General features: G+C 44.1%; 1 protein-coding gene across 5 annotated transcripts in view; it reads right to left on the bottom strand.

The window, feature by feature from the left end:
- The window catches only part of fars2 (phenylalanyl-tRNA synthetase 2, mitochondrial), a 129372-nt gene that overhangs the window by 33202 nt on the left and 83011 nt on the right, over window positions 1-13159 (bottom strand). For all 5 annotated transcript variants that reach the window (XM_040039503.1, XM_040039500.1, XM_040039499.1 and 2 more), the window contains 2 exons: window positions 9693-9853; window positions 3566-3741 (listed from right to left, as the gene is read on the bottom strand). In XM_040039503.1, coding sequence (XP_039895437.1) covers window positions 3566-3741; window positions 9693-9853 — 337 coding nt within the window. The remainder of the gene's footprint in view (window positions 1-3565; window positions 3742-9692; window positions 9854-13159) is intronic.

Here is a 13159-nt window from a genome sequence, read left to right as displayed (position 1 = left end):
ACGAATCCTACTTCCGGGCCTAAAGTAGTCTGCGTTTAATGCGGCTTTTGTGTTGTTAACATGTTTAATGTTTTGTATTTTCTTCTATTTGATCTCAAAAAGCTCCTAAAACAGTCAGTGATCACTGTTGACCTCCCTCGGCTTTTATTACCGCTAATCATTTATTTAAGCTCAGTTTTTAAAACCTTAGGATGTAACCACAGCCCAGCCCATGCAGCAGTATATGAACGACTAACCTCGTATTGTGGATGGATTATCTCAGTTGTTCTCCTGGCTGAAGTTTGGTCCTTTTACAGCATCCTGCCATGCGATTACATTTGTTCCTGACCACCGAGAACACTCACGTTAACTTTTATCCAGTGGAAAAAAAGTTAGCTTGTTTATATTATGCTAACATAGCTGTGTCGCTAGCGGTCACGTAGCACATCATTATATAGCAGCTAGCCCAACTTCAGTAACCCTACAAACGTCACTGCTGTTTAGTTTTCTGTCTTCATTTATGTTGGAAGTGATAAGAAAGCTGTACGTTTGAATTTGTTTCCAAAACCCCGCAGTCAGGACATGCTATATTGTATTTAGATAGAAGCTAGCGAGCTAACTCCCTGCTAACTTCTAACTCCGTTAAATGTCATAAATTCCGTTTTCATGGATGCCTGGATGTTAAACTCAATTGTTACACCTGGTAGAGCAGAACGCTGATCATTTTATTAAAGATGAAAGACTTTAGACAGTTTTTCAACTCTCAGTAATGCCATAGTGATCGTTTGATATATGGACCTGCAGCGGAGTTTAGGCCCAGACACGGCTAGTGACGTCAGACTGAACAACCGGATTCAAGTGTGAAAAAGAAGAGAAGATTTCTACAGTTTCTTTCTCAAAGCTGTCGTCTGCACGCCTGCCGTGGAGGTTAAACAAACCTGGACGCTGCAGCTAATTAAAACGCTTCATCTATTTGCAGCGCTCCAGCAAAGGTCAGCTCTTCTGGACATTTTGGCACCAAATGTTCGGATCTGTCTGTGAAAGTTCACTGCAGCTGTAAGTTAATCCACTGTCTGCAGCGATTTAGCTGAACTCTGAAATCTTACTCTCAAACGCTGCTCTGGCTTCAGCTTTGGGCCTCTCACCTCTCTGCCCATTAGCTGCAACGCAAGAGTCACTGGGTATTAATGTAAGGGTGTGGGTGTGTGTGGGTGTGGGTGTGTGTGTGGGTGCGCTCTGTGGGGGAAAAGGTCGCTATTTAAAAGACATTAAAATGCTGAAAGATGAATAGTGTAGGACATTTTTACGCACTGCAGGGCCCTCGCTGCACACACACCAACACAAGATCGGGCGAGCGTGTGTGTGTGTGTGTGTGTGAGAGTGTGTGTTACAGTGATGTGGATTAGGAGTTCTCAGCCATAAGGTACCAACCTCCCACTGCTGCCCTTTATACACACACACACACACACACACACACACACACACACACACACACACACACACACTCGTACTTCCTAAAAAATGAGATGTCAACAGCAGGCACTGCAGACTCGAAGGTGCACGCCAAGGACAGCTGTGTGTGTGTGTGTGTGTTTGTGTGTGTGTGTGTGTGTGTGTGTGTGTTGATTATCATTGTCATTTAGAGTAAACAGGCACTTTTTACAGTACAAATAGGTGTGTGTGAGTTTGTGTGTGTGTGTGTGTGAGTTTGCGTGTGTGTGTGTGTGTGTGTGTGTGTGTGTGTGTGTGTGTGTGTGTGTGTGTGAGTTTATGTCTGTGTGTGTGTGTGTGTGTGAGTTTATGTCTGTGTGTGTGTGTGTGTGTGTGTGTGTGTGTGTGTGTGTGTGTGGAACCGATGACTCTGCCATCAGTCACCGGCCTTCAGCAGCACCACAGAGAGGATGACCTTTGCTCCTGTTTCTCTGCTTTTGTTACTTTTTCCTTTTTATTTTCTGTGTTTTTTCCTGCAGTTTTTGTTTTTTCATCATTGGTTTCTGATCCTATATTTACTTTACGATAAGTACTTTACTGCTGACTCTAAGCCTCTGCGGTGTAGAGGCTCTATAGTCCCTCTGGGCCACGCCGTGCAGGTTCTGATAGTAACTCCACAGACTGTAAATAAAAGATGTAGCCCATTGGTTAGTGGCTTCTGAGTGTTTTGAAAAGGCTGTGATGAGTGATGGGCAGATATGACTGATTTCACTCTAATGGGACCAAATTTAAAAAATAAACTTGGCTTTGGATTCACAAAGAGCACAAACTCATGGCTGTGACCATGAACTCATCATGAGGTCATAAAGTTAGGGCTATTTTTCCATGCATGTTTGTACATTCGCACCCTGCTGGCCAGTAAATGCAATGCAGGTTTGAAGCACTTCTGCCTTAGCGTCACCTGCATCAGTTCCATGTAACAGAGTCTATGGGAGCATCACAGCGGTGCAGTGGTTAGCACTTTGTCTGGGCTGTAGGTGTGAATGTGAGCGTGAACCTGTCCAGGTGTAACCTCACCTCGTACCATGTGATCGCTGTGATAGGCTCCAGCCCCCTGAATTGGATAGGCAGTTAAAAATGAATGAACAGTGAATAGGAACTACCCACTTATTGGTTTGCACTTTTAGCACAATGCTAACATGATGCATTAGCCAGCTAGCAGTTAGCATAAAAATAACTGGACTACAACCACAGCAAGAAGCGGCAGGATGCTGTTTGCTTGATGTATTTTGTGCATTTCATGATAAGAGATGTGCAGTTAAAAGCACCTTTTGCACTCCTTTGAGTTTTAAAATATTATTATTATTTTTCCTTTCCAGTCACCTTTCTCACTCACTATGTGCTAACAGACCTCTTTGCATTGAATCATATCTGTTATTAACCTCTGTCTCTCTTCCACAGCATGTCTTCATCCTGTCTTCCTTCTCTCACCCCAACCAATCACAGCAGATGGCCCCGCCCCTCCCTGAGCCTGGTTCTGCCGGAGGTTTCTTCCTGTTAAAAGGGAGTTTTTCCTTCCCACTGTTGCCAAAGTGCTTGTTCATAGGGGGTCATATGATTGTTGGGTTTTTCTCTGTATCTATGAAGCGCCTTGAGACGACTTTTGTTGTGATTTGGCGCTATATAAATAAAATTGAATTGAATTATTATATAAGGTGCTACTAAACTCAGAGTGGACTGCAGCTCTTGATGCCAGCTAGCTTAGGAACCCGACTAAAGCTCAGAGCTAGCATCACAGTAAGAGGCTTTAATGCTAAAATGGCATATCAATAATGGCATAGTAATTCTTTGATAGTCTATCTGTGGTAAATACAGATCTGCTCCACCAGCAAATACCCTCAAATATTTGTTATATCACAAATGAACCAAAGCAAGACAAGCACTGAGTTCATCGAAGCTCCTGGTCCCTCACAACCAAACAGCTTGTTAATCACTCTCAACCTGGGATATCAATAAAGACAGTCACCTCAACCGTCGCTGATGTTTGCTTAATCACAGGGTGTACCAGCAGCACTCTGAGCAGGAGGAGGGAATTTAGCATCATAATGACCTCTGCAAAAAGAGCCAGTTACTGACCCTCAGTGGGTTTTCTTACTTTGGGTGTGTGAAATTGTCCACGAGAGACACTTTCTCCACCAGGTCTCCTCCGATGGAGCGCACCAGCTCGTAGAAGTCGTTCTCTGTGAAGCTCTCTCTGCCTGCCTCGCTCTCTTTGCCGTTCGGCAGCCAGAAGGAGATGTCGTTATGGAGAGGTGGGTACTTACTGAGCGTCTGAAAAACAAACGTATAAAACAACAATGACTGACAGCTCAACTTAAAAATGTTCACTGTAAGCAATGGTGGAAATATTAACTGATAATTTCTCTTTATAAAAAAGTCCCTGAAAAACAGAGCTAGGCACACGATTGGTTCATCGTGTCGATAGGTAAGTAACTGATTAGCCATGGAGGTAAGTAGGTAGGTGGTTGAATGAGCATCTAGGTAGGTGGGCACTTGATTGGTTCATTAAATAGTGGTTAGTTATCTAGGCAGGCAATTATTTAGTCGTGTAGGTGAGTAATTGATTACCCAAACAGGAAGGTAGGGAACTGGTTTATTGCATAGGCTGGTAATCACATGATTGGTTAGTCATGTACATAGGTGGGTGGGAAAGCAATTAGTTGGTTGTGTAGTAAAGCAAAGGAAAGGAATTGGTTGTTTAAATTGGCAGTTAATTAATTACTTAATTAGTTAGCCATACAAGTATGTAGCTAGGTAGTTGGTTAAGTGTCTACATGGGTGGGTACTTAACTGGTTAGTTATCAAAGTAAGTAAGCAGGCAAGGAGTTGGTTGGTTGTGCAGTTATGTAAGTGATGAGCCATGCTGGCAGGTACACAGATTGGTTGGTTGCAAAGGTGGTGGATGAATGTAGGTGAGTCCTTAATTGACAGGACTCTGTTGGTTGTTTGCACAGGTAGACTGGCAGGTATGTAACTGGTTAGCCATGCTAGCAGAGAGACTGGCTGGCAGGCTGGTTGTGTAAGTAGTTAGGAGGGTGGATGGGTAGCTAGGTCATAGGGAACTGGTTGGTCTGCATTAATATATTTTAACTAAATAATGCAATGATAATTAATGTACCCACTTAATAGTTGCAAAATATATGATGGATTATATTTGTAATAGTTTTATGTTTAATTGATTGAGTGCTAATGTGGCATAACGCTGTTGTTTTTCTGCTGGTTCGCTGTGGTTTTAGTTTTGTAACGTCTTCATCTGGATTCATGTATTATGTGCAGATGCGTGGCTGAGGTTATTTGTGGCTGATGTTTAGGCCCTGAAGAATAGTTTAATTTCACAATAACACATTATGAGTTATTAATGATCCTCAAAGATGTTGAAATTTTACTTTGTACACCACATTGATTAGTTTTCCTACATGTACATTTATGGGATATTTGGACTGGAGACTCATTAGAATTTCAAAGTAAACCAAGCATAAACACAAAGATGTAAGGACTGAAGGGGTAATCAGCACATCAACTGCAGAGATTGAGAGATGAGGTGAATAAAAATGAGCTGAAAGTGCAGATTCAAGCAACAAAAAAGAACCCAATGAATAACAGAAGAAGAAATGTGACAGAAAGTGGAGAAGAGAAACAGCCCGACTGTAGGAAGAAAGAGGAGAAAGTGCAGCAGAGAGTAAAACACAAAGACAATAACACATTAAAACTTTATCGGGACGACAGAATAAATGTGATGTTTTATGCAGCGACAGACTGAAGGAGAGATTCCTATCATCTGTCACTTGTTTATTATGCTCAGAATAACTTGCACAGAGTGAGAGAAGCTGCTGTTATTCCTGCTCCTGAATGATATTTTCTTAATTTTCTCTCCATCTTAATGCTATTCACTGAGACACATCAATCTGTGTGACACTGGTTTTTCCACCTTTGAAACAAAAGTCAGAACAAAACAAGGAAAAGTGAAACAGGCCAACTTAATGTTATTTAGTTATCTTCTGTAGAAACTGGGCTGTAGTTAGCTCAATTCAAAGGTGGAGGTAAAGAACAGCAAGGTGATCAGTTGGTTGGTCAGTTTGTTTCATATGTTATCAAAGACTAGTTTACTTTAGTTAACTGCAGGAGGAAGGCAGGTGGTTCAGTGATGGATCAGTTAGCTGCTGTTTGGGTTTTTGTCAGTGAAGGCTTGACCTTGGTTGGACAGTCAGTTGGTGGTTGGTAGATTTCTGGTTTGTTACTCAGGATGAAAGGTATCACCAGTTAGTTGTAAGTTGTTGGTTTAGGTAGTGGTTGGTTAGTTGCCTGCACATGTAGGTGATTAGTTAGACAAAAAAGTCAATTAGTGGTTAGTTTGTTTGTTGCGGTTTAAGACAAGTTGTTGGTTGGCTGGTTTGCAAAGTAGATGGCTGGTTGTCAAGGAACATAGACAACAACTGGTTAGCTGTGTAGACAGCTACACAGACAGGCAGGTAGATAAATGGTTGGTTACACAGGCAGGCAATTGCTTGGTTAGGTAACTAGGAAGGTAGGTAGATGAAAGGTTGGCTGGTTAGCAAGAAAGGGGCCTATTGAGCAGTTGGTTGGCAGGTAAAAGTTGGCTGGTTTGCTGGGTATACAGGTTTGAGAAGAAGTGACGCCTTAAAGTAGGTGGTTGGTTGGTTAGATAGGTTAGTTGGTTGGGTTGCTGGTTGGGCAAGCAGATAAGTAACTGATTGGCTGATTTTGGTAAGTGTTAGTTAATTATAAATGAACTGGAAACCTAACTTTATTTATTCATCTGTTTGTAAAGTTGTAACATTTATTTATTAAGTGCTTTTCACAAAGCGCTGCACACGAAGGTTAAATAAACAATTCATACATATTTCAGTAAAGGACAGAAGTAAAACTGGTAGAAGAACAGAGAGAAGAACGAGTCTCATTTGATATTTTTATACTCAGTCGAGCGTCAGGGAAAGACTTTGCACAGCAGGTGGTAGGTGAGGAGAGAAGTATCCACATATTTCTGACCATACTGTGCAGACGTATGGAGGGAGGTGAGCCGTCTGTTTACACTATAATAGTTTAGTGGCACTGCACAGCTCCCTGAAGCCATTTGTGTGTGTGCGTATACAAACATACACACCGACACCCAAGGAGTCTATTTCCTGTTAGGCCCTGGGCGGTCACAGTTCATTACCTGTGGATGTGGGGGCCAGTAAAGGCTTTCGGGGGGAGAGGTGGAGAGCCTCAGCCCAGGAGAGGTGAACTGACCCTGGGCAGGAGATGAGCAATGCTCCCCGGGCCCCTCTGGAGAAACAGAGTTTATCAATAAAACTTACAGGGCTGTAAGGAGGACAGCAGGAGGACAGCAGGAGGACAGCAGGGTCGCAGACCCTCACTCCTCACGTCTTCAACTTAACAACACTGATTATGTGTTTATTGTAATTTGTCAGATACGATTAAACCTTTATTGAATGCACTCACTGTGGGCCGTTTCAAACGCATTTGCTATTTACAATTTATTTCCTCTCGTTTCCTTCAGTTTGTTCAGATCAAAAGACAATGAAGTAAGATTATAACCTAAAGGAGATTATTACCAGCCGACTCAGAGGACGACATAAACTGAGTGAATATTTGTCCATGTGAGCTGACAAACTTCAGCTTAAGAGTAAAACTTTGTTGATTCTGTCACAAAAGCACAAAAAAAATAGTGGTCCAGATAAGTTCTGAAAGTACCGTGCACGTGATTTCAGCCATCACTTGTTCTTTGGAAGGCGGTAGTTCACAGATCAACTGGTTGTTTGTTTGCTAGTTTGGTGGCTGTCGGATAAAGAGGTCAGTGGGTCTTTCGTTGCATGTTTCATTGGTGCTAAAAGTAGAAGATTGGTCCGCCCACTAGAAATAAAGGTCATCAGGGTCAGGTGGTAGGAAGGTAAGGACGTGATTGGGCTGCCAGGTAGGTGACGATAGGTTGTACTTTCAAAGGCAGCAGTTCTTCTCATCAAATGTTTGATTGGTTTGTTGGGTATTAAGGTAAGTTGGTAGGTAATGAAGTTAGTTGGTCATCAGCTGCTCTTTCTCATTGTTGATGAAGGGATGGGATTGGTTGGCTGACAAGGAAGAAAGATTGTGTAGGTCAGCTGGTAGTTAGGTGGGGTAAATACAGGCAGACATTAGCTGTACAATGGAGGGAGGTGTTGTCTGCTCGGTTCAGTTTTTTGGTTTGTTGGTCGGATGTTAAGGAAGTTGGGTGACTTCTTTGCTAGCTAGGCAGGTGGTTTGATTGGACAGCGGTTAATGAAGGTTTAGCATTGGTTGGCTGAGTGCGATGAACACGTGTTGTGAAACGGTTCAAAGACGCTGTGTTTGGATAACGTGACACCGGTTCATGTCGTTGTTTTCACAAACCACCCTTCCAGCGTCTCCTCTCTCTCTCTTCATTCTTACTAAAGTATCTTTCAGCACTTTGTTTCTTCCATTTAATAGTTCCTCCTCCACTTTCCCCTCTCAAACTTTGGTGCCTCTTTAGTCATTTACATTTTCCTCTGTTTTCCTGACACACTTTAATCTGTTTTCCCTCTTTTTCCTTTTCCCCACACTTTATTTCTCTTATTTATTTCAAGCATTTCTTTTTTTAATCACTTCCTCAAACTCGCTTCAGTATATTTTTTCCATTAAAGCTGTGTTTTGTCTCTCATTTTTCCTCACTAATGTCACCCCCTACTTTCTCTCACCTTACGTTTCACTCAACCCTTTTATTTTTTTACATCTAAAGATCTTTTATTCAAATAACTGCATTTAGTCAGATTCTGCATCTATTCTTATCCTCTTCTTTCCTCTGTCCTACCTCTCGCCTCATTTATTCCTCATTCCCTGCTTCCTCCCTCCATCTGTTTTCTGCCTCGTCCACCCCCACCATCCCTCCTCTTCATCTTCCTCCTCTCTTTTCTCCTCTTTGCCCTCCAACAGTCACTTGAAATGTTCTTTATTAGTGAAGACGAGAGTCGACAAAAAGCACCTTTAGTGGGGACGGAGTAACCGCTGTGTGAACCTGCACACACCCCACAGTGTGTGTGTGTGTGTGTTGATGATGGTGGGGTCAGTGGAAGTGACTGGTGCCGGCTGATGTGAGCCCCCACTGTCAAAATGTTTTATGCATGAGGTTAAGAGGCAACAACACACACACAGAGTGAGGGTGTAAAGTGTGGTTACAGGTAGGTGGGCTGCTGCTTTGTCATTGGCTGGTAGGAAGTATGTGTGACTCTCGATCACCACGGCCCACAAATAAGAAACAGTCTGTTTGCAGCTTTTTTAAACGGTGGCTGTATAACAAGGAGGACGTTGTTAACGGCAAATTAACTTCTGCATTTGTGAATTAATTCACGACGGTAGAAGATTGTTTTTATTACGAGAGACTCGGACTCGTTATTGCATCTGAAGGTAAACTAACCGAGCCAGCAGTTATTACAGGTTAGTGATGAACACACAAACACAGACACGGTGTTGTAGCTGAAGAGAGACATGACTGAACACAGCAGAGACACAATAAGACTGCACGGAGGGTAAACAGGAAGCAGAGGACAAAGGAAAATGGAAATGAAACGAATGGACGAAGGGAAATGAGGAGAGCAGTGAAGAGAGGAGGGAAGAAAAGATAAGGTGACGAAAGCAAAATAATGGGACTGAAACAAAAGGAAACAAGATCAAATTAAGGGCAAGGGGAGGAGCTTTCATTAATGAATGAAAGGAAACAAGAAGTGAAAGGAAAGGACAAAGGAGAGGAAGGGACATAAACAGAACAGGAAAGAAAAGAAGACAAGGATGGAAGACAGACTTTAGCTCTTTCATTCTGCAGTCGGTACGTTCATCCGTCTTCAGGATGGTAAATGGCCTGTATTTGTAAAGCGCTTTACTCGTCCCTAAGGACCCCAAAGCACTTCACACATCCAGTCATCCACACATTCACACACTGGTGATGGCAGCTACATTGTAGCCACAGCCGCCCTGGGGCGCACTGACAGAGGCGAGGCTGCCGGACACTGGCGCCACCGGGCCCTCTGACCACCACCAGTAGGCAACGGGTGAAGTGTCTCGCCCAAGGACACAACGACCGAGACTGTCGGAGTCGGGGCTCAAACCAGCAACCTTCCGATTGCAAGGCGAACTCCCAACTCTTGAGCCACGATCGCGTTTATTTGTGAAAATCTGCTCCTCTTCCACTCAGGTGTGATGTTTGTGTCTACCTGGAAGCAGACGGGTTGGTGGATGTCCTGAACTCTGAACTGTTTGAGGAAGCGCTCGTCCTGACTCCAGAACAGCCGGATATCCGGGATGCTGTAGAGGACCATCGCCAGCCTCTCCAGGCCCAGACCGAACGCCCAGCCCAGCTTGTCCCCCGCCCCCGCTGCACAAACACAGAACATAGGAAACAGCCGTCAGCAGACAAGCTAACGAATCACTTTAGTCAGTCAGGCAGAGGAAGTGCTCTGTGGAAAATACATACAAAATAAAAGCATCACACTTCTCCGTCTAGCACCTCGCTTTCATCTGATCTCTGAATGAATGAGTGCTGATGAATAAAACAGTTTAAGACCAAAAAAGAAGCACTTGGTGGAGCGTTTCACCAAAACCCCAAACAGACCAGCAGCTCCCGGGTCGTCTGGGGTAAAATCTACTGTTTTTATCAAAGCAGCCTTACGGCTTTGAAGTTAATATGGCAAAAATATTCCACCCACTGTCGGCCCAACTGCACGTTTAAGAAGTGACGTAAGGCTCACCATCAGATAAGCAAAGCACCCTCACTGATCACTTATAGTCTAAATATGCATCCAATCACGCGAAGGCTTCAGTCTCTGAAACTCTAAACTTGCAACGAAACACAAACCTAAAATTACTCATTTCTATTCTAGTCCTTCTTTATAATAATGTGTCGAACACATCTGACCTCGTCCAAAGAGAGGCCACGCTGACCCCATCTACATCACCTTTAGGTAAAACATGGACTGCCGATGAACCACCACACCATCCTAAATCAAACTCGACGCAGCCGGTCTGTCATCAGAGTCTGAGAGGACAAAGGAGGAAGCAGAGCGTCTGAGCACGTCTCGCTCAATTTACAGAAAGAACAGATCCCAGCACCGAGGGTATTTTTAGAAACGGGGACATTTTGACCAGTTAAAACGATCTGTGAGGCTTAGAAACCTCAAAGATTTGACAGCTCGAATCACAATAGCAAATTTTATCCAACAGAAATGTAAAAGTATATCATAAAACCCAGGATGTCTCATTGTTCCATACACCATATATTTATGCTGAAAGTTCAGTTAGCTTCTTCCTTAGGACTTCCTTTGGCCTCACTGCAGACTGGTTGGTGACCCCAGGCTGTCGGCTGAAATCGTTCATGCAGAGGGGACCGCACCAAAACCCTTCCTGTGATTGTGTTGGTCGTGAGCAGATTGTTGGAGTGGCTGTGGTTTCCACAAACTCCAATCAGCAACAATACGTAAAAACAGACTTGTCTTCATTACCACTCCGACCAACAGGGTTCATAAAGCCGAACCTTTACTTTCAAAGCGAATGGTTTCTGTTCTTTAGTTTGTGTGGTACTTTTCACAGTTTCACTGCTGCTCCATGAGTAGTTGGCAACTTCCATGCAAACCATGGGCGACCGGAGCAATCCAACATGGACCAAAGACACCTCAAAGAAGCTTTTGGTGCAGCACCACCTTTGCAACTACTTGCCGAGCTGTTGGGGAATTTAACCCTATAGTGACCTGTGGTTGCTCAGGGGTCCTGTTTTTGTTCTCAGTGGCGTTTGTTAGGACACGTGATGCCTGTGAGGTTTTCTGATACTTTGGTTCAGGAATTGTGAGGACATTTTGTTTGGTCCTCACCATAACAGGAAGGCATACGTGTGTGTGTGTGTGTGTGTGTGTGTGTGTGTGTGTGTGTGTGTGTGTGTGTGTGTGAGAGATACTTCAGTGGACTCCTCTCTATTATTCAAGACTTCAACTTAATGCTGTCAATAAATCGTTACAACCTTATGTGACCGCCTACAACACACACCTGTGCTCTCTCTCTCTCTCTCTCTCTCTCTCTCACACACACACACACACACACACACACACACACACACACACCTGTGCTCCTTCTCTCTCTCTCACACACACACACACACACACACACACACACACACACACACACACACACACACACACACACACACACACTCTTTCCTCAGTTATTTTTGAGACTTCATTGATCGGAGGGGAAAGCTCTCCTCCGGTCTCTCTGTGTGATTCCCTGAAGGCAGCAGATGGACTAAAGCTGCTGTTTGTGGCTTTGCAGCACTTCAGCAGGTATGGCCGCCTCCTCCTGTGTGTAAACTAAGCCACGTGTAGACAAAATGCCCAACAGGAGTTTGGGCAGCTGAGCCCGACTCCTCAGACTCCTTCAGGTTTATCTTCACAGAGCGGAGGATGGATGGAAATCAGCACGGTGGTATATAACAGTAACAGATACAGTCATCATCGTTTGAGCAGGATTAATCAGGCGATAACTCGACCTTTGGACGTCTTCTCATGTCCTCGTTAATCAAAGTGTCCTCCTGTCAGCAGACTATGAGCTGAACCTGCTCCTCGTGACAGCAGAGAGTTTGAGACTTTAGAGGAGGACAAAATCAGGAGGCCAATGAGAGCTGCACTGCAAAAAAGGAATGCAGAGAAATAATTGCTCTGTCTTGATTATGTTGCTTCCATAATTGCTGTAAGCCATAATTGTAACTGAAAATAAATTTCCATGGATTGCACAGTAATAAGCGGGGGTAGAGACCGAGTCCAGCAGGACTGCACTCTGAGACTGGAGAGCAGGCTGCCGGCCAAAACAGCTGTAGTGCTGCTTAATATCGATTCTGCAAGTCTGTGAAACTCTGCTGGAGAGACGAACAGCGTTCCTCCTAAAAACGTTCCCACATTTGATGAGAGTCAGAGGTGGACCGCACCGGCCCCGAATCTCTCACAGGTGTTTGTTTGGGTGGAAGACATCCCAATAAAATCCTGGAATATCAATCCTCAGAGCCGGAGCTCAGACGTGAACACGGTCCACGGGTCAAGCTCCGGAAATCCAGTTACCACAGGTGAGTCCAAGAGGCCACGCCCCCAAACATCAAGTGGTAAAACAGACACAGAGGCCCAAACAGTTTTTTGTCAGGGTGTAAACATGTTTATTTCTGCTGTAAGGCTTTAACATGGCAGTGTGGGGGGACGGACTCGCTGCTGGAGCCCCTGCTGGACGTCAGAGGAACTGCAGCGAACTGTAAACATGAGACTGTTCAGGTGTGTCAGTCGGAGCTGGCATCAGGTGTTTTTTTCTTTCATAAATCGAACGTCTGACATTTATTATTATTGAAAACCTGAGCTAGAGCACAACCTCAGAGCAACGTGATTAAATAGTTCAAATGTTCATACTGATGTTTTCTACATAAACACTCTGATATCTAAAATGACCTGAAATGATCTCTGAGCCCGACGCTGTCAGTTTCAGAGCGCGCCGTCACCACTTCCTGTCAGTCACGGCGCTCGAGATGCTTTTCAAACGGCTGATTTTTCGTTTCAGAACAAAACTCTTCAGCTGCTTCGAGGCAGGTCAAAGCGAAGGGCAAAAGCGCTCGGTGGAATAAAGGATTATGGGTAAACCCGAGGATTTCAGGCGC

The sequence above is a fragment of the Simochromis diagramma genome, unplaced genomic scaffold (assembly GCF_900408965.1).
Source record: "Simochromis diagramma unplaced genomic scaffold, fSimDia1.1 OVJJ01000567.1, whole genome shotgun sequence".
Lineage (NCBI taxonomy): Eukaryota > Metazoa > Chordata > Actinopteri > Cichliformes > Cichlidae > Simochromis > Simochromis diagramma.
The sequence above is the reverse complement of the archived record's forward strand: the minus strand, read 5'-3'. Positions and strand labels throughout refer to the sequence as shown.